The sequence below is a fragment of the Pteronotus mesoamericanus genome, unplaced genomic scaffold (genome assembly GCF_021234165.1).
Source record: "Pteronotus mesoamericanus isolate MK-2021 breed Mesoamerican mustached bat unplaced genomic scaffold, CSHL_Meso_final scaffold_232, whole genome shotgun sequence".
Classification (NCBI taxonomy): domain Eukaryota; kingdom Metazoa; phylum Chordata; class Mammalia; order Chiroptera; family Mormoopidae; genus Pteronotus; species Pteronotus mesoamericanus.
The window spans coordinates 2,065,700-2,089,494 of NW_026555311.1; the positions used below are offsets into that span (position 1 = coordinate 2,065,700).

A 23,795-nucleotide genomic window follows, 5' to 3' on the forward strand; every position below is an offset into this window, starting at 1 on the left:
GGAAAAATGACACCACAGCGGAAGCATTGAGAGAGTGACAGGGATACTATAATCACCAGGAACAGAGGTACACCAAGCACCATATTCCCTGAGAAAATATCCCTCACATAGACGAGTCAGGGCGCTTGTACGTGGCAAACTGTGGAAACTATTAGGTATGCTGGCCCTCCACTCTCCCAATTCTGCCAACCCTAGGAGGTTGTTGTGATAAAGGCCCCTCCTGGACAGTATAAAAAGTTAGGTCAAACCAAAGAGTGCTTCAGGTGCTTTTGAGTAATATGAACAATTTTGTGTTTAATCTATAATCATCTCTATCATCCTCTTTGTCATGATCACTATCACACCATCACCATCACCATCGTCACCACCATCATTGTCATCACTTTACCACCATCACCATCACCTTTACTATTGTCACCATCAGCAGCAGCAGCAGCAGCAGCAGCATTGTCACCATCACCACCATCGCCATCCCCATCATCATCGCCATGACTATCATCGCCACCATCGTCATTAGCACATCATCATCGCCATCATCGTCTTCGCTGTCACGGCCATCATCGTCACCATTACCACATCACCATCATTATTATCATCAACATTGTCACAATCACCATCGTCGTCACTGTTATGATTCACAGTGCCATTTAAAACAGCCCAGATGTGTGCTCTACCAGGGGGAGGGCCGGGAGTTCTTTGGCTGCGCCCGCCCAGGCTCAGCCTCTCGCCGTGGCTCTCCCTGTGCGGATGACTCACAGACCAGTCCAAATTAGATCTCATCTGTTGGTAACAGGATCAAAAAGCAATCTAAAAACCTCGAAAGTTTTCTTTCTCTGAGGAGTATGACAATCTTTTTTTCCCAAGAGATGGCCTTTGGATACTATGGATACGTAATAAAAGAACTTCGGTTCTTAGAAACAATGAGAAAAAATACTGGAAGTTACTTTAAAATCGGAAATAAGTGCCCACACAAACCCGCATGTTATGTATTATTTGATGCTTTTAGTAAGAATAAATGAGAGAGAAATCCCATTTCCACAACTTCTAAAACAAAAATTGAAGCTTTTTAAAGAAAGCATCCAGTATCCATCCATGTCATCATATGTAAGTAAAGGTTGAAATCACTGTATTATTTTACATGTAATTTATATGTAAGGCAGTGAACTATTTCTATATTACAGTATAATTTAATGTACAGAACATTTTGAAAGAAAGAAAGATAAATATAATCCTGCCCTTGTTCATGCTAGTTCCCCAAATAACTGGTGGGGTGGGGTGCAGTGTGTGCATGTGCGTGTGTGTGTATGTGTGTGTGTAGAGGGCTCTGGAAAAGGACAAGAGAAAGAACGCAGAACGCGTGCATCAGGGCCCCATCCGCAGGCTACGTCACGCCCTTCCTGAGCACAGCAGAGAGCCTGCCTCACACAGCCCGTCAGTAGTAACTGGCACTGTGCTGACACTCACGGGTCTCAGCTCATCTTACCCCCACAGCCTAGAAGGTAAACACTATTATTACCCCAATTTTAGTATGAAATAACCATAATTTTAAGCAATTTTCCCAATGTTATGCAGCTAGGAAACGACAGAGCCAAGATTAAAATCCAGACTGGGGTGGGCCAACCACAGCCCTCAGGCCAAATCCCACCCACTGCCACCTTTTCTGTGTGGCCCATGAACTAAGCATGGATTTACATTTTTAGATGGCTCTAAGGGTGGCAAGAATAATACTTCACGACACGCGAAAATGATGTGGAACTCAAACCTCAGTGTTAATAGTGTGCGGGAATGTGCTGGCCTGAGGCTGTGCTGGCCTGGGCTATGCCGCTCTGTGCTTTGGGGCAGAGCTAAGTGGCTGTGACCAAATGGCCACACAGCCCCAGACACTTGCTGTCAGGCTCTTCACCAGCAGGCAGCCGAGCTGGCCTAGAAGGGGTGCTCTGGAGCCATCTCTTCACCATGTCACTGTTGGAAAGAAGAAATCACTCCCAGCCCCGGGGCTCACTTATGCTTCCCTGTCCTAATCCACTGGCAGTGGCACTGGGGTCCCTTGAGAAGTTTCTGGGTGACTCCTGCTCCACCCCCTCCAATCTGGGCGCCCACCTGTCTCTAGTCAAACAGGGTCCCAGCCACCTCTCACACCACCTCTCATCTCCTAGTGACCAGCAGCAAACACATCGTCAGGAAGTTCCGCGGGCACCTGCGTACGAAGATTGAGTCCGGGGAGGGGACTGTGCCTGTCCGGGGCCCCAGCTCATTGCAGACCTGGGACGGCATCCTGCTGGGTGAGCAGCTCATCACCATGTCCTGCACGGACAAGATCGCCAGGTAACAGCCCCTCTGGCAGCCCAAGCGACAGCAGGCACAGGGAGCGCCCCAGGTGAGGGCCCGTCCCTCCCTCAGAGACCACACTCTGAGTTTCCTGTGTTCATGGCGAAGGTGTCCTGAGCTGGTACCTGCCTGGCAAGTCCAAGCTGCCGCTGCAAACCCACGCAAACATACACGGTGCTGGTGTAGGTCCCCATCTGGCAGGCTAGGCACTGCCAGGCTCAAGGGATGATGAGGAGGCAGGTTATGCCGTCCACTCAGCCCACCTGTGCTCAGCACCCCCTGGGACTACCTGCCCCCAGTCACTTGGTCACACCTTGCTCACGCACACATTGTCCTCCCAGAATACCCTGTACCCCACTGTGTGGAGAACGCCCTCTCAGGTTCTGAACTTCCCTGGAACTGACAAACATTCAAAAAAAGTGTACACCTGTACTCTCAGCTGGGGCGACCCTCCACCTCACGAGATGGTCTCCTTGGAGAAGGTGTCCTCAAAAGCCACCTGGAGGTTCTATGGGAAATCTCAGGCCTGCCAGCAGGGGCAGAGGGACTGGCAGAAAGGGCATCAGTTGGCCCTGAAAGGCGCCTTGTCCTCAGGAGCCACTCTTCAGTCGCGGTGGGCAGGAACTTCCAGGAGCAGAGCCACTCCCCACCCTCCCATTCCAAGCTCCCAGATGGGCCTTCCCCACAGGGAGCCCTTCTGTGACTTTGTGTGGAAAACAGGCCCTGGCAGCCTGGGAGGAGGGAAGGGTCACCTGGGGAGAGTCTGACACCCCGACAGAGCCTCCCCCAGTGGTGATAACAGTGAAGTGATCATGAAAAACTTATGTTAAGAGTGACTCACAACTTCTTTTAGGAACTTGGATAAATTCACTTTTCTATAATCTATCAGCCAAGTAAAAACAGTGTATTCTAATCACATGTGGTCCCAGTTCCAGCCACGTTGCTCCCAAGATGCTCCATGTGGAAAGTTCAGAGGTCAAAACTCAGGAGATGAAAAGACTGGTCTCACAGGAAGGGAGAGGGAGGGGGAGGGAGGGATGCCAGGGCAGCCTCTCAGACCCCTCACCCTTGGGAGAGCTGGGGCAGGGCTGAGGGTGTCAGGGTGCCCACAGCACCCAGGCCAAGGGTACTGGCCCAAGCATGGCCCCAGCACATGGACTCCCGTGAGGTGGGACCGTCTGTTTTATTGTCAGTTAAACAGCACCTCGCACAGGCCTGGCACATCTCAGGGCTCCACAAACATTTGCTGAGGGGTTGAATGACCGCTCTACCTGTACAAGTCAAAGTATTCATCCACTGGCCGCCTTTCCCTGGAAAGCAGAGTGCAGAACAGCCAGAGATGACAGGCAAGGGAAAAGGGTTCCTCCATGGACTCGGGGGCCAGGGCAGCCCGGAGCCCCCCAGGCGGCCTCGCAGGCTCCAGGAGGTGGGTAAGAGCCATAGGTGCTGCCAGCTTTGCAGAGGGTCTCACCTTCTCAGAATCTCCCTTCCCTGCTCTCAGCACTACACAGGGCAGATAAAAGCCCAGCCCCTGAAAACAGAGGCATCCAAATTCTTGCGGGAATTACCTCACGGCTGCAGGAGAAATACAGCCATTTGCTTCCCAGGTTGATAGCCCCTGGCCAGCAAAGGCAACAGGAGGACCTAATGACAATCAATCAAAGCACTGATTCTGCACCAGAGGGAACAGCCACTGTCATCAACCAGCTCGTGTTTCAGAAAAAGATCCATTCCTACTTTATGGTATTTTCACCTGTTCACAAAGCAGGAAAAAGCAGCGATTTTCACCTTAACCAAAATTTTCTCGGTGCCGTAAGATCACATCGGTTTCTAAGTGAACCCTCTGACTCCCTAGAAAAATGAAGTGAATTAATGCTGCAAAACTGAAATTTCATTGTCTCTGGGACTTTAACCATCAATAAACAGCAAATTAAACGAGGCTACAAAACCCACATGACATTCGCTGTCAACAGGTCTGCCGATGGTGGTACAGTTGCTGAAAGTCAGGTTCTGCTCTTTCCAATAAAATCTATTGGAAAAACAAAGTCCACCTTGCATCCCCCCCAGGACTTTTCAAACAGAGTCCTGGATGGAGAAAGACTCTAGGATGCTTTTGAGGAACAATGCACGTGTGGAGACATTGCAACCTCCTGGCTCTGGGACGGCTGCAGGAACAGCTCGCCCTGAACGGACCCCGGGATTCATCCACCATTGATGGCCAGGAGGACTTGAGCTCAATCGGGAGTCTCTCACCCACCTAGTTCTGGCCCCCAAATCTGGTGGTGACCCCACGAAGGGGCACAGTGAGGTGGGAGGAGCCCAGGAAGAGGTGGTGGCACCAAGTGCCCTCTCACCCCTCACTCAGTCCCTCCGAGCCCACCCCCTTCCGACTGCTTTCTCGTCTCTTGTTTTCTCCCTCACCCTTTTTCTTTCTTCTTTCTCTGTCACTCCTTCTCTGTGTCTGCGTCTGTCTCTGCCCCTCTCTCTCTGTCTGTCTCCCTCTGTCTCTGTCTCTCTCTGTCTCTGTATCTTCCTCTCTGTCAATCTGTCTCTGCCCCTCTATCTCTGTCTCCATCTGGCTCTCTCTGTGTTCCTGTCTCTTTATTCTCTATCTCTCTTTCTCTATATATCTCTATATCTCTCTGTCTCTGTCCCTCTATCTCTGTCCTCGTTAATCTCTCTGTCTCTATTTCTGTCTCTGTCTCAGTCTCTCTGCCCCTCTATTCTATCTCTGTCTCTCTCTGTCTCTGTCTCTTTGCCTCTCTCTGTCTTTGTCTCTCTCTGTCTCTGTGCCTCTCCCACCCCACTTCTTCCTTGGACAGACCACCCCCTCTGCCTCCTCTCACACTTCACCCCTACACTGATGGCCTCCCACCACCCCCAGACCCCACCCAGACCTTTCCCTCCCCAGGCTCCATCCCCACCTGCTGACCCTATGGGAATTCCTTACACTTGACACTGCGTGCTCCTGCGTCCAAGGGGATTGTTTGTGTCACGGTGAGGTACAGCTGCGGCGCCTCAATAACACTTAGTGATGAGGAGGGACAGTAATGAAGAGGAGGATGAAGAAGAAAAATGCCACCAGCAGCAAAGCAGCCCTGCCCATGCCAGGCCAGGGCAGCTGGCAGCCTCCTCACCTTTGGCGTGGTGGTATCTGTGCATACACCAGAATCAGACCCGACACGAGGTAAGGACATTAGCGCTGAGGCACCAGCTATTTTAGACCAGGCCACCGTTGCCACTTTTGAGTAGGAGCATATGTTATGCTAATGATTCAGACCATAAGCATCTGCGATGTGCATTATTTGTGCACAGCCTTCACAAGGAGACCATCTGATACTGTGTCTTCATCTGTTCTCTGTCCTGTGCAGAAGCAAAAATTAAACCTAGGGTTTAGCTAATATTCCAAATAAAAGACCCTTTGTACACAAATGCAAATGAAATGAAATAGTCCAGCTCAAGAAGCAGAGGTCAAATGACACGCAGATGTGGAAGTCACAGTTAGTTCCTTCTTCCAGAGTTTATAAAATGGTGAGAGGGCACACGCTTGGCTGTAAAACCTATAACCAGGATGCTTGCTAGGATCAGCTCGGCCCACCAGAGCCGGTTATTTTACAGCAATTTGGAAGAGTAATTGTTAATATGGCCATTATTAAAAATTAAACTATATAAACTTATTACTAACTGTGTTATATTAAAACAAAGTCTGCAAATACTAAAGCTTCACCACTTTCCTAATTCTTTTATGACACTGTACTAATATTTTCGCTCTTGGAGTTATTAACACCCCCTCTATCTGCAGGGCGAGATGTGTGCTACTGCTTATCTCGGCCCCAGTCCGCACTCAGTGACATCATGCTGGTCACTTGAAATCCCCCACGGGGATGGTATTTACACCATGGAAACTGGTGAAACCTTCAAATCAGTGCTCTTTCTTCCTTTCTTCTTTCTTTCTTTCTTTCTTCCTTTCTTTCTTTCTTTCTTTCTTTTTTACTTTCTTTGAGAGCCAACTGTTACCAGCCTACCACTGAACATCAGCGTCATGAGAAGTCTTAAACTTGTGTGCACAGGGTCTGAAAATAACATGTTTGAGGCTGGCTCTGCTGTCTCTCCTCTCTCAGGAGACAGTAAATTCACAGATCTCAGTGTGTGTGAGGGTAGGCGACAGGAGGACAGTGGGACTAGACTAGGTGAGACCCCGTTAACTCACGTACTGGAGAGAAAATAGCCCTGACCTCTCAGGAATGTGGCATCCAGAGGAGTAAATGGCCCATGTCATACCTCTGTGGGGACACAGATGCCAGGGGTGAAAACCTGCCTCCAGCTTTCCCTCACCAGATGGACAGACATCCATCTGTCATCCCATTCCTTGTCCTCTGGCTCCATCCGTGCCTCGCTCTTCTCTGGGGCCTCCTCTACCATGTGCCTCCCTATCGTCCCTGCATCCTCTGCCTGAAACTGACCATGGTGTCATCACATTAGTTCATCCTTCCCACCGTAAGACGTAAACCCCGAGGCCCGGCACGCCCCTAGAACGGCAGCAGTGGACTTCTTTTCTCACGCAGGCCTCCTGAGAGTACCGCCGTGCTCGCCCCGCCGCTCCACAGGCGCCTGGCCTCAGTCTGCACCACTGGGCAAAGTCACATCCACTGAGCTCAATAAGGGGTCACTGTCCTCCTCCCAGTTCCCTAGGACAGGTCGTTCCTCCCAAACCCCGCCGGGGTGGGCCCCAGTGCCTTCTCCCCAAAATGAGAGGCCTGGCAGGGAGGAACTGACCCTCCCACCTGAGTCTGGCTCCCTCCCCCTGAGAACGTCTCCCTGCCAGTGAGCACCATGTCCTGCGTCCCATCAGCATCTTGCACACACAGGCAGAGCGAGCGCTGACTGAGGACTCTAGGAACAGTGGGCAGTGGACTCGGGAATGAGTGGATGAAAAACTGTCCTGACATGTGGCCATGGTGGCATTTAACCCCCCGCAGCTGTGTCAGCGACACTCTGTCAAGCGGTGGAGACAGAGCCCAGTGCTGGCAGGGGCTGACTGCTCACAGCTGTCCCTGCTGCTGGCATGACACTAGCCGCCGAGAACACAACTTGACTGTTATTAGTGAGTATGTGGAATCGAGACTTGTGCCGATCACTGGAGGTGAACACCAGGGAAGACAGGGGCTGTTTCTGACTTTCAATCATAACCGCCTGATTGAGGCATCACACACTGCACTTCTCTGCACCCCTCACATGATACAAACATTGTAGAAATGGCCAGCACTCAGGAAACACTGGATGAATGAAACCTCCTTGTTAGAATGGCTACAAAGTGAGATGCAAACGATGCAGCAGGACAGAGCCCCGCCTGGAAACTGAAACGGCAGCCCTCCCAGAGCCCCATGCAGGCGGCTTCGGAAAGGTGTAAGCAATGTCATCTGCCCACACCCTAATGTCTGCCCTTCTCAGTTGCCAAAGCTAAGAAGATATATGTGCTGCCCATAAATATTAGCGGTGTGTCTATAACCAACTAAAACTACCAATTTTCTTTCCCAGGGAACATCCAAGGATCTTACCACACTGTTGCCTGAAACCCACAGCCATATATATTTGGTGATTTAAAAATTTCTCCCTTAACACATGCAGTTTTTCAGCAGCCAGGAAACAGAAATGTTAGGCTAACTGCTTTCATCACTTATCCCACGTGACATTGAGGTATTAAAATGAAGTACATAAATAAAACCGTATCTTTAATCAAGGTAGAGAAGGTGCATCCACTGTGTAGATTTGTTATTCTCTTTTCTTAAAGATTTTATGTATTTCCTTTAGAGAGAGGAGAAGGGAGGGAGGAAAATAGGAAGAGAAACATCAGTGTGCAAGAGATGCATGATCAGTTGCCTCTCGTGTGCCCCCAGCTGGGGACCTGGCCTGCAACCCAGGCATGTGCCCTGACCGGGAATCGAACCAGCAACCTTTCAGTTCGCAGGCTAGAGCTCAATCCACTGAGCCACACCAGCCAGGGCTATAATTCTCTTTTCCAACCCACTTTGATATCAGTGAAAAATGAACTGGAGCTGGTTGTATCAAAAGACCTAACAGCCAACACAGCTCTGTTATTTCCCACCTACAGATCAAAAGTAATGCACAGGTCTCAGTGGTTGGATCAATAATTCCTAAGTAATAATATAAATTAGACCACAACAGGCATTCTTCTGAGTACAGAATTCCATGAATAACAATTGATATCATTTTATAATGTCAGTAATAAGACAGGTTTACAGTAAAACATGTTATAGAAACCCTGAAATTTTTACAGTGGTTTAAATGAGCCATAAAGCATTGCGAAGAAACTTCCTAGAGTTCCAGCACTAGGATAATTTTTCCCAGTTCCTTACATATCCTCTAATGTTTCCAATTACCCTTCTGTTGGTCCTCTCTGCACTGACTTTCAGACACTCTCTATAACCCACAGCAACAGTCACGAGTCTTCAGGAAAGTAGGGGTGACGGAAAAGGGTGACGGGCTGAACTGGAGGAGCTCACCCTTTATCAAGGTGAGAACACTATTGAAAAGAAGGCCAATCCCCGGAGCATCAGTTCACAGTGCTTTTTCACAAGACCTTTATTTAAGGTTCTCCGGGAATCATTTAATGAACTAATTTCTCTCCATCATAAATAAGAGGGTCAGCCCACATGAGCACATGGGACATTCTCGCACACCCCCTCTGTCCGTAGGCAACTTTCCTGCCCATTCAGGAAAACCTTGAGCTGTCACTAGACCCGTTTTCCATGATCTACTTGAAATGCTGCCGTGGCCTGCGCCCATCTCAGGGATCAGGGACCGGGGTTCAGCGACACGCGGAGGCCCTCCCTTCATAAGGGCAGGACCCTATCCTGCTCAGCCTCTCAAGGTCCCACCTGCCTCTGCACCGAGGACATCCCTGATTACTCATCATTGGCCTGGAAGGACTCTTTCCCCCTGATAAGAATCTCACCTTCTGTAGCTGTTTGCCTGGCTTACGCCTCATCCCCCTAATAGAGGACACTCCAAGAGAGACAGCCTGAGTCCTGTTCAACCCTGTGCCCTCCCCCAGATTCTGGAATGCACTACAGGGCCTGGGAAGATGCCCACGGGCACGACACTCACATAATCTTCCTGAGACAAAAGGGACATTTCAGGGACGGGAGGCACAGCGTACAGAGACCAGCCTGGAAGCGATGGAAGGGGCCCGGCCCTGTAACCCGACAAGCGTCTTGTGAACCTAAGAGGCTTCCCACCACTGAATGTGCAGGTCAGAGCGCCTTCTCTGGAAGGCGGGACTGTACCGGTCCGTCACGTCTGCTGACCAGAGCAGGCTGATGGAAAACAGGGATGAAATGTCCTGCTCTGCAGAGGAGGAAATAAACATGAGAGACTGGCCCTGTGCCCCAACTGGGGGACAGGTGACCTGCCCCTGGCAGAAGGACCGTGAGACTCCCCTGTGCAGAGATACCTGTATCTCCAGAACTACGAGCACTCACAGAATGAGAGGGTAGAGTTTCTGGTCACATCGGCCAGTGAGAAGAAATCACGCAGGCTGAGCGCTCACCAGGTGCCTGACCCAGGACACCTTGCATGTGGGCAGAGGCTGCACCTGCAGACTCAAATCTTCACAGTGTTTTCAATTTCTCTAAGTCCAGTATTCAAAGTGACTCTCCAAGGTGATAAAGGCCACTGCTGTGAAATTAATGTCATTTTTGCTCAGTTCATTTCAAAGACGCAGGACCTGAGGCTCAGGAAAACACGTGATGTGCCAGGTGTGTCCACTAGTTGAAACAGCTAATGATGTCTATTTTCTTGAAAGCCTTGGTCAGACAGCAGGCAGGTCCCCAGGCTGCCCAAGTGATGTCATGCTCAGCTCCTCTGGAAGCAATGCCTGGCACATCACTATGCAGTGGGAGGTTGGCAGTGCCTCTCAGAGCCCAAACGCCCAACACTGAAAATCAAACGTGAACATAACATCCCGAGTCACCACCAGAGCTCTTTCTCCCCTTTTGATATGAAAAGCACCCCAGAATCTTGCAGTGGGATACCAGCTAAGTTTTTCTTCCTTTAAAAATAATTTTGATACTGAACATAGCAGGAGAAAAAAATCTGATTTCTTTTTTTTTTTAAATGGAGTCATTGGAATTACCAGGAAAATTCTCAGGACATGAAAGTCTTTTGATAGTGAAATAACTTCTTATTTCTAGATTTTTGGTCCAAAAATTTTAGTTAAACCCCAGGAGCAAAATACCACTTTGAAGATAAAAGCCAGTTCAAATGCTCCAGGTGGGGGAAATGATCCTTATGGGTGACCTGGTGTTGCATTAACAACAAGACAAGACCACAAAGGCCCCTTGGGCACAGACAGCCTTGCATGCCCCTGAAGCTAATCCAGATGAGAGGGGAACAATGGGAACAGTATTAGGAGATCAGCTCCTCACTGCTGGAAAACCAGTTTGAAGCGGGTGGCATCACAGATGTGAAGGTTCCCCCATTAGAAAGTAAAGCACAATAAAGAAAAATTAGAAAAAGCTGAAAAGTAGGAAGTAACCAATTAACCAATATCGCAATAGTCACAGAAAACAGCAGTCAGTTTTTGCAATATTTGCATTAATCTTTTTTCCTAAATGAGTATTTTTTCCTGTTGTCAGGATTTTGCTACTTATAGCAGTTTGCTCACAAGCCATTATTTTATGCCACAATGGTGGCTTCTTTTAAAATAATGAGCAACTTAATTCATGTAACATCATGTCTCATATTGTGTCTATAACATTGTGTATAACATTGGCTCATATTATGTCTATACTTTGTGTGTAACATTGTGTCACATTGTGTCTAGGATGTAACACTAGGTCTTATGTCTATATTATATATGACATTGTATTTAATGTGTCTATAACACTATATAATACATTGTGTCTACAACATTGTGTTTCATATTGTATCTGTAACACTGTGTATTACATTGTATTCATATGCCCTCAGGACAGTTTCCTGTGGCTGGATATCTGGGATGTTCTAAGTAATATTTTGACCGTATCTTTGTACAAAAGCTTTTTCCCAAATCTCCACATACATACTTGGGACATACTCCCCACAGTGGAGAATGGAGCCCATGGTGGAGGGTAGACAGTAGGTTCTCATGAACAGGAGATGGGGCAGATCACCTGATGGACCACCGTGGGTGTGCTGGGCTGAATGGTGTCCCCCGAAAGATATGCCCATATCCTCAGGCCCAGAGCCTGTGACTATGACCTAATATACAAGGTGGTACTAAGAATGGTGATAGGAGGTGCTTATGCTAGGTTATTCAGTTATTTCAACACAACTGCATGCACCTTGTAAGAGAAGCGGAGGGTCATGTGGAGATGGAGGCAGTGAGTGGAGCCGTGTGTCTACAAACTGAAGAACATGAAGGACGTCGCTGTCACTGGAAGATTAGAGAGAGGCCTGCGTTGTTTCTCCCCGGAGCCTCGGGAGGAAGTACAGCCCTGCTGACACCTTGACCTCCATGGTCTCCAGAACTATCAGGGGATAAACGTTTGTTGTTTTAGGTCACCCTGTTTGTGGTGGTGCGCTGTGGTAGCCCCGAGTGAGAGATATCACTCACTTAGCCCAAGTCATTTAATCTTTGGAAAATCTCAGAACAAGAAAAAGTCATGGTAAAATCTATTCCTAAAATGCCACCATTACCATCACTGGTGAAGATGGAACAAAACTACAGAAAATGGGTTGTGTCACCATATCAGTGAAAATCAACCTTCGAAACTACGAATTGCATTGGGTGGCACAGCAGAGTGACGGTGGTCCCACCGTCTTTCAACTCAAAGGTGTACAACCAACCAAGTCCTGCACCTCCATGAGACAAGGACACAGGCAACAGCAAACAGCACTGCCGTGCCGCATCCTGCAGACGCCGTTGCCCCGGCTGCAAGGGGCTGCCCACACCTCACTAACAGGCAAACACCGGTCTCCTAAAGAATGGGGGAAACCAGGGCGGTGTTCCTGGCTTTTGTCTCTAGAAATCAAAAGTTGAGTGGCATATAAAAATCTAAACCTTCTGGAACTAATGTTCCTTTAGACATGGTTTCTAATTTTATGTACCTGAGCATTTATTGATCGCAATGGGTCTTTAAATGAGCAGATTAAAACTTTCTCCATAATAATGAACTGTAAAAATTACAGCTGCTCTCTGGGGACTACAGCACTGTCTGGCTTCTGAACTTAGATTTCAGGCTGTGAAGAGTGAGTTTCTCCTGATGGCAATGATCGCTGCTCCCGTCCTCTCAAGGTGAGTCCCTCCTCCTCTTTGCCACCAACCCGCCGGGGAGACCCTGGCACTTGATTTACTGGCAGCCACCTTATCTCTAAAGTGCTACCAGCTCTCCTGAAATCAGATGAGAGTGTTGTTCATCTTTCCAATCTCAGAAGTCAGGTCCTTAAAAAACAACTGTTCTTCCCAAACACCCAGTCCAAAATCTTCACAGCTTATTCAATCAGCCTTTCACTCTTTTTTTTTTTTTTAACCAAAGACTGTGTGGTAATTTTACAGCTTTTAAATTAAATTGTATACTATCTCTAGTGATGAAAGCAGTGAGTGATAAATCCAATAACGTCAATCAAATATAAAAGTAGTAGCAACAATTAAAATGCTCTGTGTCTGCTACCTGTTACCCTGTCATACTACCATGAAGCAGAGCCAAATCTGAGACAACAGCCCACTGCCTACCACCCACCTCCTACCGGGACCCGGCAAAGGCTCCACGTCTGCAGAATGGAAGCTAGAGATCTAGTTAGTCAAGTAAGAGGCAACACAAACATTAACAGGAACAAGAGTGGCCTGAAAGACAATGGAAGAGAATGCACAGACAGTTCAGCAACACCTCGGTGTCACCAGGACACGGTGGGGACCCCAGTGCTGAGGTCACAGGGAAGGAGGAGAAATAGCCATGAACATGAACCTATGTGGCTTCCTTTCATGGCTTCTATCTTCACAAAAGAAATAAAAAGGCATCCTTTTGGGTAAGTACAGTGTGTCCTCCAGGAATCAAGAGGCCAACGCAGCACCTCTGAGGGCGGACCAAGGGCCCAGGGCCCTGAAGCAGCCAGAGCAGGTGGTGTAGGTCCCCAGGGGCCCCTCCCCAGACCACACACTGCGCAACGGGCAAGGCTTTCTACACCCTGCACGGTGCCCACCATTGCCACCCCCCCAGAGGGCTTCACCCCCCTTGGGAGGCTGGGATGAGGTGGAACTGACAGGACCTAGGAAGGACAAACACAGCTGAGAAACAATCTAGACACAAGTTGTGTTGTCGGTCCTCCAAGGGTATTCACATTTTACCAATGTGTGGGGTATAGACTTAGCCAGAGGTCATGTTCCGAGAGGAGACATTTTTCAGGTAGGATTTAGAGAAGAGAAATGAGACAGTGTGTGAACTGGAAGTAATCTCTTTTGGCCAAAAATAACCTGATGTGGCACAATATGACACTGACCCCAACAGGCTGCCTGCAGAATAACCCGTGTTTCCCCAACTTCGTTGTCAATACCAACTTCCACCCAGAGACTGTATTGTTCAGGTGGTTTTTGCTGCCATGATATATATGAACTTCCCGAGGAGGTCCTTGGAGCCATAGATCAGCTCAGAAGATGTAACAGTCTCCTCACCAGTCATCTACTGTGTGTGGCAAACCACCCCAAAGCTTAGTGGCCTGAAAGAGGTCATTAGTTTTGCTGCACACCTTCATGGTGTGCAGAGTATCTTAGCACCCATGGCTGCTCCCTGGGACTGGAGGGCTCCCTTTCAAGATGGTGCACGCTCGCATCTGGCAGGAGGGTGTTGGCCGGCAGCCGGGGTCCCCTTCATGAGCTCCCGGGGATCCTGCTCAGCACAGCCGCTAGGACCCAAGAGGAGATGATACTGCAGGCGACAGCGTGAGTGAGGGCTGGGCGATACACACGTGGTGTCTATGGCGAGGGCAGCACCCTAACTTGGCCGGCTCATGGCCCACGAAGGGGCGAGGAGAGAGACACTGCAGGAAGGCAGTTAGGACAGAAAACCAGTCCAGCTGAGAGAAGGCGCAGCCAGGAGGCCGGGAGCGCAGAGCAGGGGCACCTGGGAACACAGGGGCGGGGAGACTGTGGGCACTCGTATCAGTATCCTTTTTGTGAATGTACCATAATTTATGTAACCATTCCCTGCTGAGAGGCAATTTTATTATTTCCAGTTTTTTGTTTTGTTTGCTTTGCAGTTTGCAAGCAATCCTCTCATAACTCCACCTCTACATACATATATACTTATGTGTGCATGTGTGTGTGTGTGTGTGTGTGTGTATACACACTTGCCTTATATTGAGAGTATGCATGGGATGAATTCCTAAAGAAGCAATGTTATTAAAGAGTGAAAGGGTTACTGATTCTCTTTTACTTAGAAAGGTCCAGGGGAAGATATCAAGAGAGTAGAAACAGATGGGACATTTGTGCAGAAATGCCTCTGACTTGGCATTATTACCTGTCTTGGTCAAAGAAGTGAGGGGAGAAATTGCGAGAATGGGGGGCAGAGGATGTGAGGGGGAGAGTGTCAACCCCTGGACCACAGTCTTCTCAATGAGAGATGTCTTTTGATGCAGACTGTTGATTAACATACTTATTAATCATAGTAAACAGCAGTATACATATACTGCTGTTATGACCATATGACCAGCGTGGAGACCATCAGGACCACCCACCAGCCTACCCTAGAGTTGGAGGAACTGCCGTAGACTTAGAGGAGCAGGAGGTGGTCCAGGATAGCTCAGCTGGCTGCTGTCGGGGCCTGGGTCCACCTAATTTTTTTACTCTGAAGTCTGTGCTGGGTGCTTTGCTGTATATCTCACCCCTGGCTCTCATTAGAGTCGCCTGGGGACACTGAGAACACTGGCCCGTGCTGTCCTCCAGACCAACCCCAAGTCTTGGGGAGACTCAGCACCAGGAGATCCCCAAAGGTCCTCCGAGGAGCCCAATCTGCACCAAAGTTGGAAACCACTTTGTGGGCAATGCCTGAGTTCTTGCTGGACACGGGATCCTTATGTTTATTAGAGTTTATTTCTGAGGTTTTCCTTCTCCTCTGTTGAACTATGTGTCTGAACTTGAACTTTATGCCAAGTTAAGTGTATATTTTTTATGGTACTTGAGCGATGCACCACAGACTTCACTGTAACTTTGGAGAGTTATAGTTCCTTTCTGGGCCATGTCAAGTGGCAAAAACAATAGGCAGGAGCGGCAACCACTCAAAACGTGTACCGGTAACCACTGTTTTCTGTCTATATCCCAGGCACAGATGGGTAGTGACTGTCTGAAGAGGGGCCCCTCCCTGTGATTATTTCCACTAACCCTTGGAACTAAGGGTTGAGCTGAGCAAAGAGATTGCTTCTCTTGATTAAATAAAGGCAGCCTTGCCCCTACTGGGTGGCTCAGTTGCTTGGAGCACCATGCCGTGCACTGAAGGTTTGTGGGTTTGATCCCCAGTCAGGGTGCCTGTAGGGGACAGCCAACCAATGTTTCTATCTTGCATCAACATTTCCCCCCTCTCTCCCTTCCTCTCCCTCTAGGGTCAGTGAACGGTCTTCAGGTAAAGATTAAAAATAAGAGAAAAGAAAAAAGAAAGGCAGCTTTTCCCCAAGATCTCTCTCACACTTATCTTTGATATTTCGGTGATTGACAAACAGACAAAAATATATTTATTTAGGGATTATCTATATTGAAAACTAGACATGAGATTTTTTTTTCTCTGTCAACACTACAGTAATATCATCTGTTTGAACAAAAGGAGAGATATTTTTCCATTCAATCCTGAATGCTGAAAATTCTCCAGTTTATATTCGGAAAGACGTTTGGTTTTATTGATCGTGTTTGCTGAATAACTTTAAACTTCTACAGGCAGGCAAGAAGAACGTTGATTTTCTCTCTGTTGTAAAGGTTATTAGCAGGAAACCAGATATAGAAGTTATTTGTCTTTAGACAATCCCATAGAATCAGAACCACTCAAATATGTTCCAGAAGTTTTTTTCAAAGCCAATACGTGAGTGGCTTAAAGCACAGTGATGTCTCTTCTAGGAATACTAATTTTATTGTTCAAGATGCAGCTTATTTCAAGAAAATGCTTTCTTACCAATGGGGAAATACCCACGTCTCTGCTTTTAATTCATAAAAAGTGTTAAAACTTTGCTATCTAAGATAAATTAAGACACCCACTGAGGTCTGCACCTCAAGAATCCTTCGCCATAAATTGTAACCTAGCATCATAACTGCAAATCTACCACATCTAGGCCCTTCACTACAAGAAAATCTGCTCTCATCAATACATACAAATCCCAGAAAGCCTATATTGGGGTCAAAAATAGAGTATACACTTCAAAAACAAATACCAAGGACTGTTAGAGTGAAATAGGCTTACTGTTAAATGTTCTTCTTTGTTGTTTTTGGCATACATTCCTGGCCTCTTCAAATCTAAAAAGAAAGTATGCAAAATACCAAAAGGTGACACCGTTGAATTTTTCCTCACTTTTCAGTCTGTCCTTAATACTGCCCAGAAACTCGGGTTTCCAATTTAAGGAAAGGAGCCAAATCCCGTAATCACCACTCAGATACACGGGTGTCGTTCCTTCTGGAACAACGCGGACACCGCAGACTCCTTGTAGGAATCTCATTGACTTCACCTGCCAGGGCCCAGGGTGCCACATCAGACTGTGCTGGGGAGGTGACAATAAAGGTCCGTGTAGAAGCGGTGTTGCCAAATGACAGGGTCCCCAAAATCTATGGTAAGTTCTTCTGCTGCGTTCAGCAATGTCTGCTCCTCAGAAACTTTCTGACATTTACTCCTTGGCAAAATTCCAACTATGCGGAGGACAAGCCCTTTCATTCCCTTCTGAGAGAAATGACAGGACTTACAGAAATGACCACCGTTATTTTAAGTGAAGCTATGCAAGTCTGATAAAGTAAATGTTTCATAAAACCAATGACTGTTTAAATTGTAGGACTAAATTGTTTGTATATAAATATTACCTTTTATATTCCATTTGAGTTTTATGTAGATGAACACATTACTTTAACGACCCACGTTTGCGCAGGGGGAGCGGGAGGCACGCCGTCCTCGCCGGCCAGATGGCTGCCTTTTCTTGCATGAGATTGAAAGATGCTCCTCATTCACCACGATGCTTCCGAGGCAGATTAATGTCGCCAGCTAAATTGCTTGTGTTTTTGGAATAAAATTTAAAGAGAACTTTTTAAAGCAATTGGTGTCGCAAGTTCTCAGAGCAGATTGCTCTCCAGGTAGGGCGTGCTGGTTTGAACACTCGGTAATTAATGGAAAGGGTTCTGTGTTAATTGACTGCTTCAGGAAAGAGAAAATGTAATGACTCCTTATTAATCATGAAAAGAAACGTGCAGCATGGAGGCACCACAATAACCGCTCTAACGTGGAGAAATGTTAATTAATGAAAAGAACAATGATGTAAGAAATTAGCTGCATAATGCTCACTGCTGATGGCAGTTAGATTTTAAACACGTTATTTAGAGTAGAAATCACAGAATGGTGACTCAAGTATCAGATACTTGTAACCTTGTACCACTGAAAATTTAGGGGGGGATCTTCAAATGCCACTGTCACCTTTGCTTGAAGAAGCAAAAACACTCAACCAGAGCTTATTTATTTCAGAGAAAAGGGGCTCACCCTTCATCTCTGATCTGGCATCTAAAACCACTCCAGAGTGAAAGAAGGTCACATTAATGTCGTTTAATTCCAACACTATAGGCCACACTGACTGCCGAGGGCACAGCAAGGAAAGAGAACATTTTCCCTAAACTGAAATGAACAAACTGCGTTTCTGATATTTCCCGACTACTGTAAAGAAAAATGCAGATTCACTTCAGGGGTTGAGTGTCTTTTATCTCTTTTAATCTAATTTTAAGTCCCTGAGAGAATATGTAGCTTCTAGTGCATCTAACAATCCATTTCCAGAAAAAGAGGCCACGTTTATTAAAATGCAGAGCCACCATCAGACCCTGTCCCCAGCAGTTAGGAAACTCAGACCATCAGCAGCAAAGCTGATGGTTCCTGTCAGTCTGCACAGTGGAGACAGTAACACCTGCGAGGAGAGCAGAGGGAAGAAAGGCACATGCACCTTGTGCAACAGGCGCAGCTGGAGCCCGCCTGTGGGGACCTGCGAGGCCGCCCCCTTCCATCCTCGCCCAGGAGAGCAAACGCACTGACCCTCCCTTTCCCTCCAGGTGGAACGTGCTGGGACTGCAGGGCGCCCTCCTCTGCCACTTCATCGAGCCCGTGTACCTGCACAGCATCATCGTGGGCAGCCTGCACCACACCGGCCACCTCTGCCGCGTTATGAGCCACAGGACCGAGGACATCGGCCAGCTGCCCACCTCATACCAGCACAACCGGCCCCTCCTCAGCGGTAAGAGAACTTGGCCTCAAAGACACACACCCCTCCCATCAGCTGGCCGACACCAGCAGGCCCCAAAGGAGCCAAACAGGGCAGATTTTGTCCACTTTGGCCGATGGCTGTTTAAGACATAGGGAGCAAAATTACAGCAATCCAAAACGTAAAAAAAGAAGGAAGGTCAGAGTGCATCTCAATGTAAGAAGAGCCACATTTCCGAGAATGTACAATAGGATAAACGCAGCACATCAATGCATCCTGGTGTCACTTTAGCTGTAGTGTCCACAGTGCCCAGCAGAAATAAAAACGAATAATCATGGATGTGCCAACAGGACAGCAACTTACCTTTCATTAAGAGCCTTTCCGACGGAGGGCCAGGGGGGTGCGAGGCTAGAGGAAGGGACATCGATGGCACAGGGCCCGGCTGCCCCGGGAGGGGTGCTGGACTCAGGGGGCCCTGTGTTCTCTGCACCGGCCAGATGTTAGCATGTGCTTGGGAAGCACATTTCACAGGCAGCAGAGAAAGTCTTTGAGCCCTGGGCCAGAAGCACAGTTCCCCATCCTACTCCCAGCTTCCCATGCCACCCGTGGTATCGGAGTCTCAGTGCCCCCACCACAAAATGGGGATGGCCACCCCAGGCCACCCAGTGCAGCCGGTTGTGAGGATCAGGAGTCACACGGCCTTGGGAGTGGTCACGTTCTACAATTCCTAGGAAAGAGCGGTTTCAGAAGGTAATGCCTCCCCGGGGGCCGCTGGCCGTCCACACACAGGACCATGGGAGGCTCCTGGCACTGACTGCAGCCTGCGGAAGCCTCATCCGGGGCCTGCAGGAAACACCGCACCTCTGAGGCGGCTCCCTGGCTGGAGCGGGATGCTCTCTGAAGGGGCTGCTGGCTCTGCTCTGCAAAATCAGGCAGGTGTCCTGAGGGACACAACCACCGCTGCAGACGGCGGGGCTGTGCCTACTGCAGCGACTGACTGCTTTACGTCTCAGGCCAGGTTATCTGAAATGGAAAACAGAAAGATAGAAGAGCTGCTTTTAGTGTGTGGCTAAGGGTTGGGCCTAAACTTTATTCTGAAGATTATAAAATTGTTCTAAATTCTAAAATCAAGGCAATAATATTGCCCTATGGGGATGGTAGTGAGAACCAAAAGAAAAAATTCATGAAAAGCTAAGAGAGTATTCAGAATATGATACCTGTCCTACTCCAACAATATACAAGGTGAAGCAAAAGTAGGTTTACAGTTGTTTCTATGGAAAATAATATAACAATAAATAATAATATAAGAATAAACTCCATGTTTTGCATACTCACAACTCTAAACCTGATTTTGCCCCACCCTGGATTTGAACAATTCTGCATAGACCAGACTAAACCTATGGGCAAAACCTGAGAGACCCAAGTCCACATCACGGCTGCCGTGCGCCCTGAATCCCTTAGCAAGATCTGCGTGTTCGAGGAGAAGAGCCATCCTGAAAGTGTGCCTTTTGTCCTCAGTGTATTCAAAAAGATGGGGAAATGGGGAGACTAGTAACAAAAATCTGCACTTTAAATACTTACCATTTTAGAAAAAAGTAAGTGAAATGGAAACTGACTTTGGATCTTGATCCACCAGGCTGAGAGTATGATCTATCTGAGCTTTCACCCTCAAGGCTCGGTTTTTATTTTCCTTCATCAAGAAAAAAAAATCACAACAAAGGGAGAGAAATATGAATATGACAGATAATGTCTTTGTGTTAATGGTATATGATTTTTAATATTGAAGATTCTTAGTCTACATTGAAGATTAAACTTATGATTAGTTCTACAGCCCATGGCAAGGTCTTGGCAATGAAAATGAAATTTGAGATATGGACCAAAGGAATTGAATGTTAGAACTATGAGTTAAGACTTGTGGCTTGTGTTCCTGTGACAAAAACAGGATCAGTGATAGAGAGGAACCTCGGTTATCTTTCTTCACAGCACATTTTTTCCTTATATAGTAAAAATGACTAGCCAGTGTATAAGAAGACTTTTCAGATTTCATGTTTCATAAGCAACAGAATTTATCAGGGAGAAGTTTGGTACTTATTGAAATGTCTGCCAACAGTAGCCTGTAAATCCTTCTCAGTGCCACCTCCCTGTTGCATTCCAGGTGCCTCCCTTTAAGGAATGGTAGTGGGTGTGGTGGAGATCTGCTGCCATTTATACCCACATTTTTGTGTAAGTGTGAATTTTCAAAATATTGTCACACTAAGCTGTAGAATCTAATATGGGATCTCAAGCCTCTTTAATTCAGCAGAAATTTCTGATATGGATGACCATTAATAGTATCTTGCAAAATAACCTAATAGGTAGAAGCAAACCTTTTATGCAGATAATAAGTAATTTGCAATATTAGCATATTAAAAAAAAAACCACAGACCTATTATGGAATAGCCTACAAATTTTTTATAAATGTTTAAGAGCACCAAAAAATTATCTGACAGGCTCCTTTATCCTACAGTCAGTGGAAGTAGAAATTTATCCTCCTGTGCCATTGAAAGAAAATTTGGGAGAAAAAAAATTATTATAATTCTTGCTAGAAAAAAATCTAAAAACAATCCTAATATCTTTGCATAAAGATCAAAATATTAGACTCACCAGAGAACTATTTAATAAGACATTTCCATAGATTAGCACTGACCTGACCTGGCTGGTGAGGCTCAGTGGATTGAGTGCTGGCTTGCAAACCATAAGGGCCACTGGTTCAATTCCCAGCCAGGGCACATGCCTGGGTTTTGGGCCAGGTCCTCAGTAGGGGGCACAGGAGAGGCAACCACACATTGGTGTTTCTCTCCCTCTCTCTCCACCTCCCTTCCCCATATAAATAAATAAGTAAAATATTAAAAAAAAAAAAAAAAAAAGATTAGCACTGATCTCCCTAAGCAAATTAGATTGCCCAGAGCATACCAAAAAATAAAAATAAAAAAATAAGATTATAGAAAAAACCTTGTTTCCATTTTCTGGGGAATTCTTTTTAAGGTATTTATATATTGGTGAAGTTTCATTTCATTTCTACCATGATTTTATGGAATTATTTCACAAAAAAAATAATCGAGCTTAATTACATTGCTCCTGAGAACTTTACCATTTAAAGAAAACACTTCCCTTGTCAATACATTTAATTTATCCAAACATTAAAAAGTTGGTCAACCTAAGCTAGGCACTCGTTTAATCATACGACAAATGTGTATTGATCACTTGTGCTGTGCCCGCAACCATTTTGCACTGGGAACAGAGCAGAGAATAAGATGGTCAAAAATCAATACTCCCTGGGTGATTACATTCTAGAGGGGAAGACGAGCAAACAAAATATAAATGCTTTATAGAAAAATAATGTAAAGAGGAGATTAAAGAGTGACCCTCACTCTAATCAAAGGGTCAAGAAAGATCTGAAAGGGTGATATCTGAGCCAAGTCCTGGAGGACAAGAGAAGGGACATGCAGGAGGCCAGAAAGAGAAGGCAGAACTGGGAGGGGAAGTTCAAGGGCTCAGGAAACAGGTGGGGTACAGCTGCAATACGCACAGTCAGTCATTCAGGACTCAGTGTGAGCCCGACGTGAGCAGACCCTGGCAGGGCCCACAGAACAGCTTGAAATCATCTCTACTCCTGAACTTAGACTAAGATGATCCTACTAAGAGTTAGAGCAAAATAACCCTACAGAGAATTTGCAAATATAACAAGAACAAGCAGGTATGGGAGGAGACAAGACCACTTTAACAAAATCCAGCAGAAAACAGACGATGGAGAGAGAAAGGTATCAGGGTTCATAGACACAGACTTCATATGCTCATGCTCAACAGGGTAAAAGGAACTTAAACAAGATGGAAAATGGGCAGGAGAGATGGAAGCAAAAAGGAAAGAAGAATCAAATGAGAATTTCAGAAATAAAGAAAATTAAAAAATGTGTGTCACAGAGGTTAGGTTTAATTGCAAACTAAGCACAGCGGAGGCAGAAAGTAGGAAAGTGGAACATCATTCTGAAGAAGACACTGAGAGTGCGGCACAGAGACAGAGAGGGTGTCAGGGTTTTCCCCAGAACAGAACCAATGGGAGATGCTCATTTTCCTACTAGAAAAGAGATTTATTTTAAGGAATTGGTTCAAATGGTCATGGGGGCTGGCAAGTCTGAACTCTGCAGGGCAAACTGAGAGGCTGGAAATTGCAGCCGAGTTGACGTTTCAGTCAAGTGCAAAGGTAGTCTGCAGGCAGAACTCCTTGATCTTCAGGGGAATGCAATCTTGGCTCCTAGGGCCATTGACTGCTTAGATGAGGCCCACCTGCATAACAGAGGGTGCTCTGCTTTACTCAGAGTCTATTGATTTAAGTGTCAGCCAAGCTAAAAAATACCCTCACAGCAACCTCCAGCTGGTAATTGATCAAGAATCTGGGCACCACAGTCCAGCCAAGTTGACACATAAAATTATCCATCCCAAAGGGAAAATGCAAAAAGAAGAAAAAAAGGTAACGGAGTAAGAAAGCCTAATTATGTGTAATAAGAGTTCCGGGAGAGGGGAGAAAAAAATGGAGTAGGAGTGTTATTTAAAGACATAATAATAAGTAAGAACTTTTCAGGACAGATGGAAAGCATCAAATTACAGATCTGTGAAGCACATTATACCTCAAGAAGAATTTTTTTTATTTTTATTTATTTATTTTTAGAGAAGGGGGAGGCAGGGAGAAAGACAGAGAGAGAGAAACATCAATGTGTGAGAGAGACATCAAGGAAGAAACATCAATCAGTTGCCCCTCACGTGCTCACAAGCTGGGGACCTGGCTGGCCCAAAACCCAGGCATGTGCCTTGACTGGAAATCAAACCAGGGGCCTTTTGGTCTGCAGGATGGCACTCAATCCAATGAGCCATACCAGCCAGGGCCCACGAAGAATTTTTTTAATCCTTCCCTCAGCTGTAAAATTACTTTAGAATAAGACAAAAAGAAAATCTATTTAAAAAGCAGTCATAAAATAAAAGACAGATCAACTTCAAAGGAGCTAAATCAAGCT

General features: G+C 46.7%; 1 protein-coding gene across 1 annotated transcript in view; it reads left to right on the plus strand.

Moving 5' to 3' along the window:
• Positions 1-23,795, plus strand: part of ADARB2 (adenosine deaminase RNA specific B2 (inactive)) — a 427,885-nt gene that overhangs the window by 396,019 nt on the left and 8,071 nt on the right. Inside the window, exons 7-8 of the mRNA XM_054591585.1 lie at positions 2,157-2,325; positions 18,599-18,780. Of these exons, the coding sequence (XP_054447560.1) occupies positions 2,157-2,325; positions 18,599-18,780 (351 nt within the window). The remainder of the gene's footprint in view (positions 1-2,156; positions 2,326-18,598; positions 18,781-23,795) is intronic.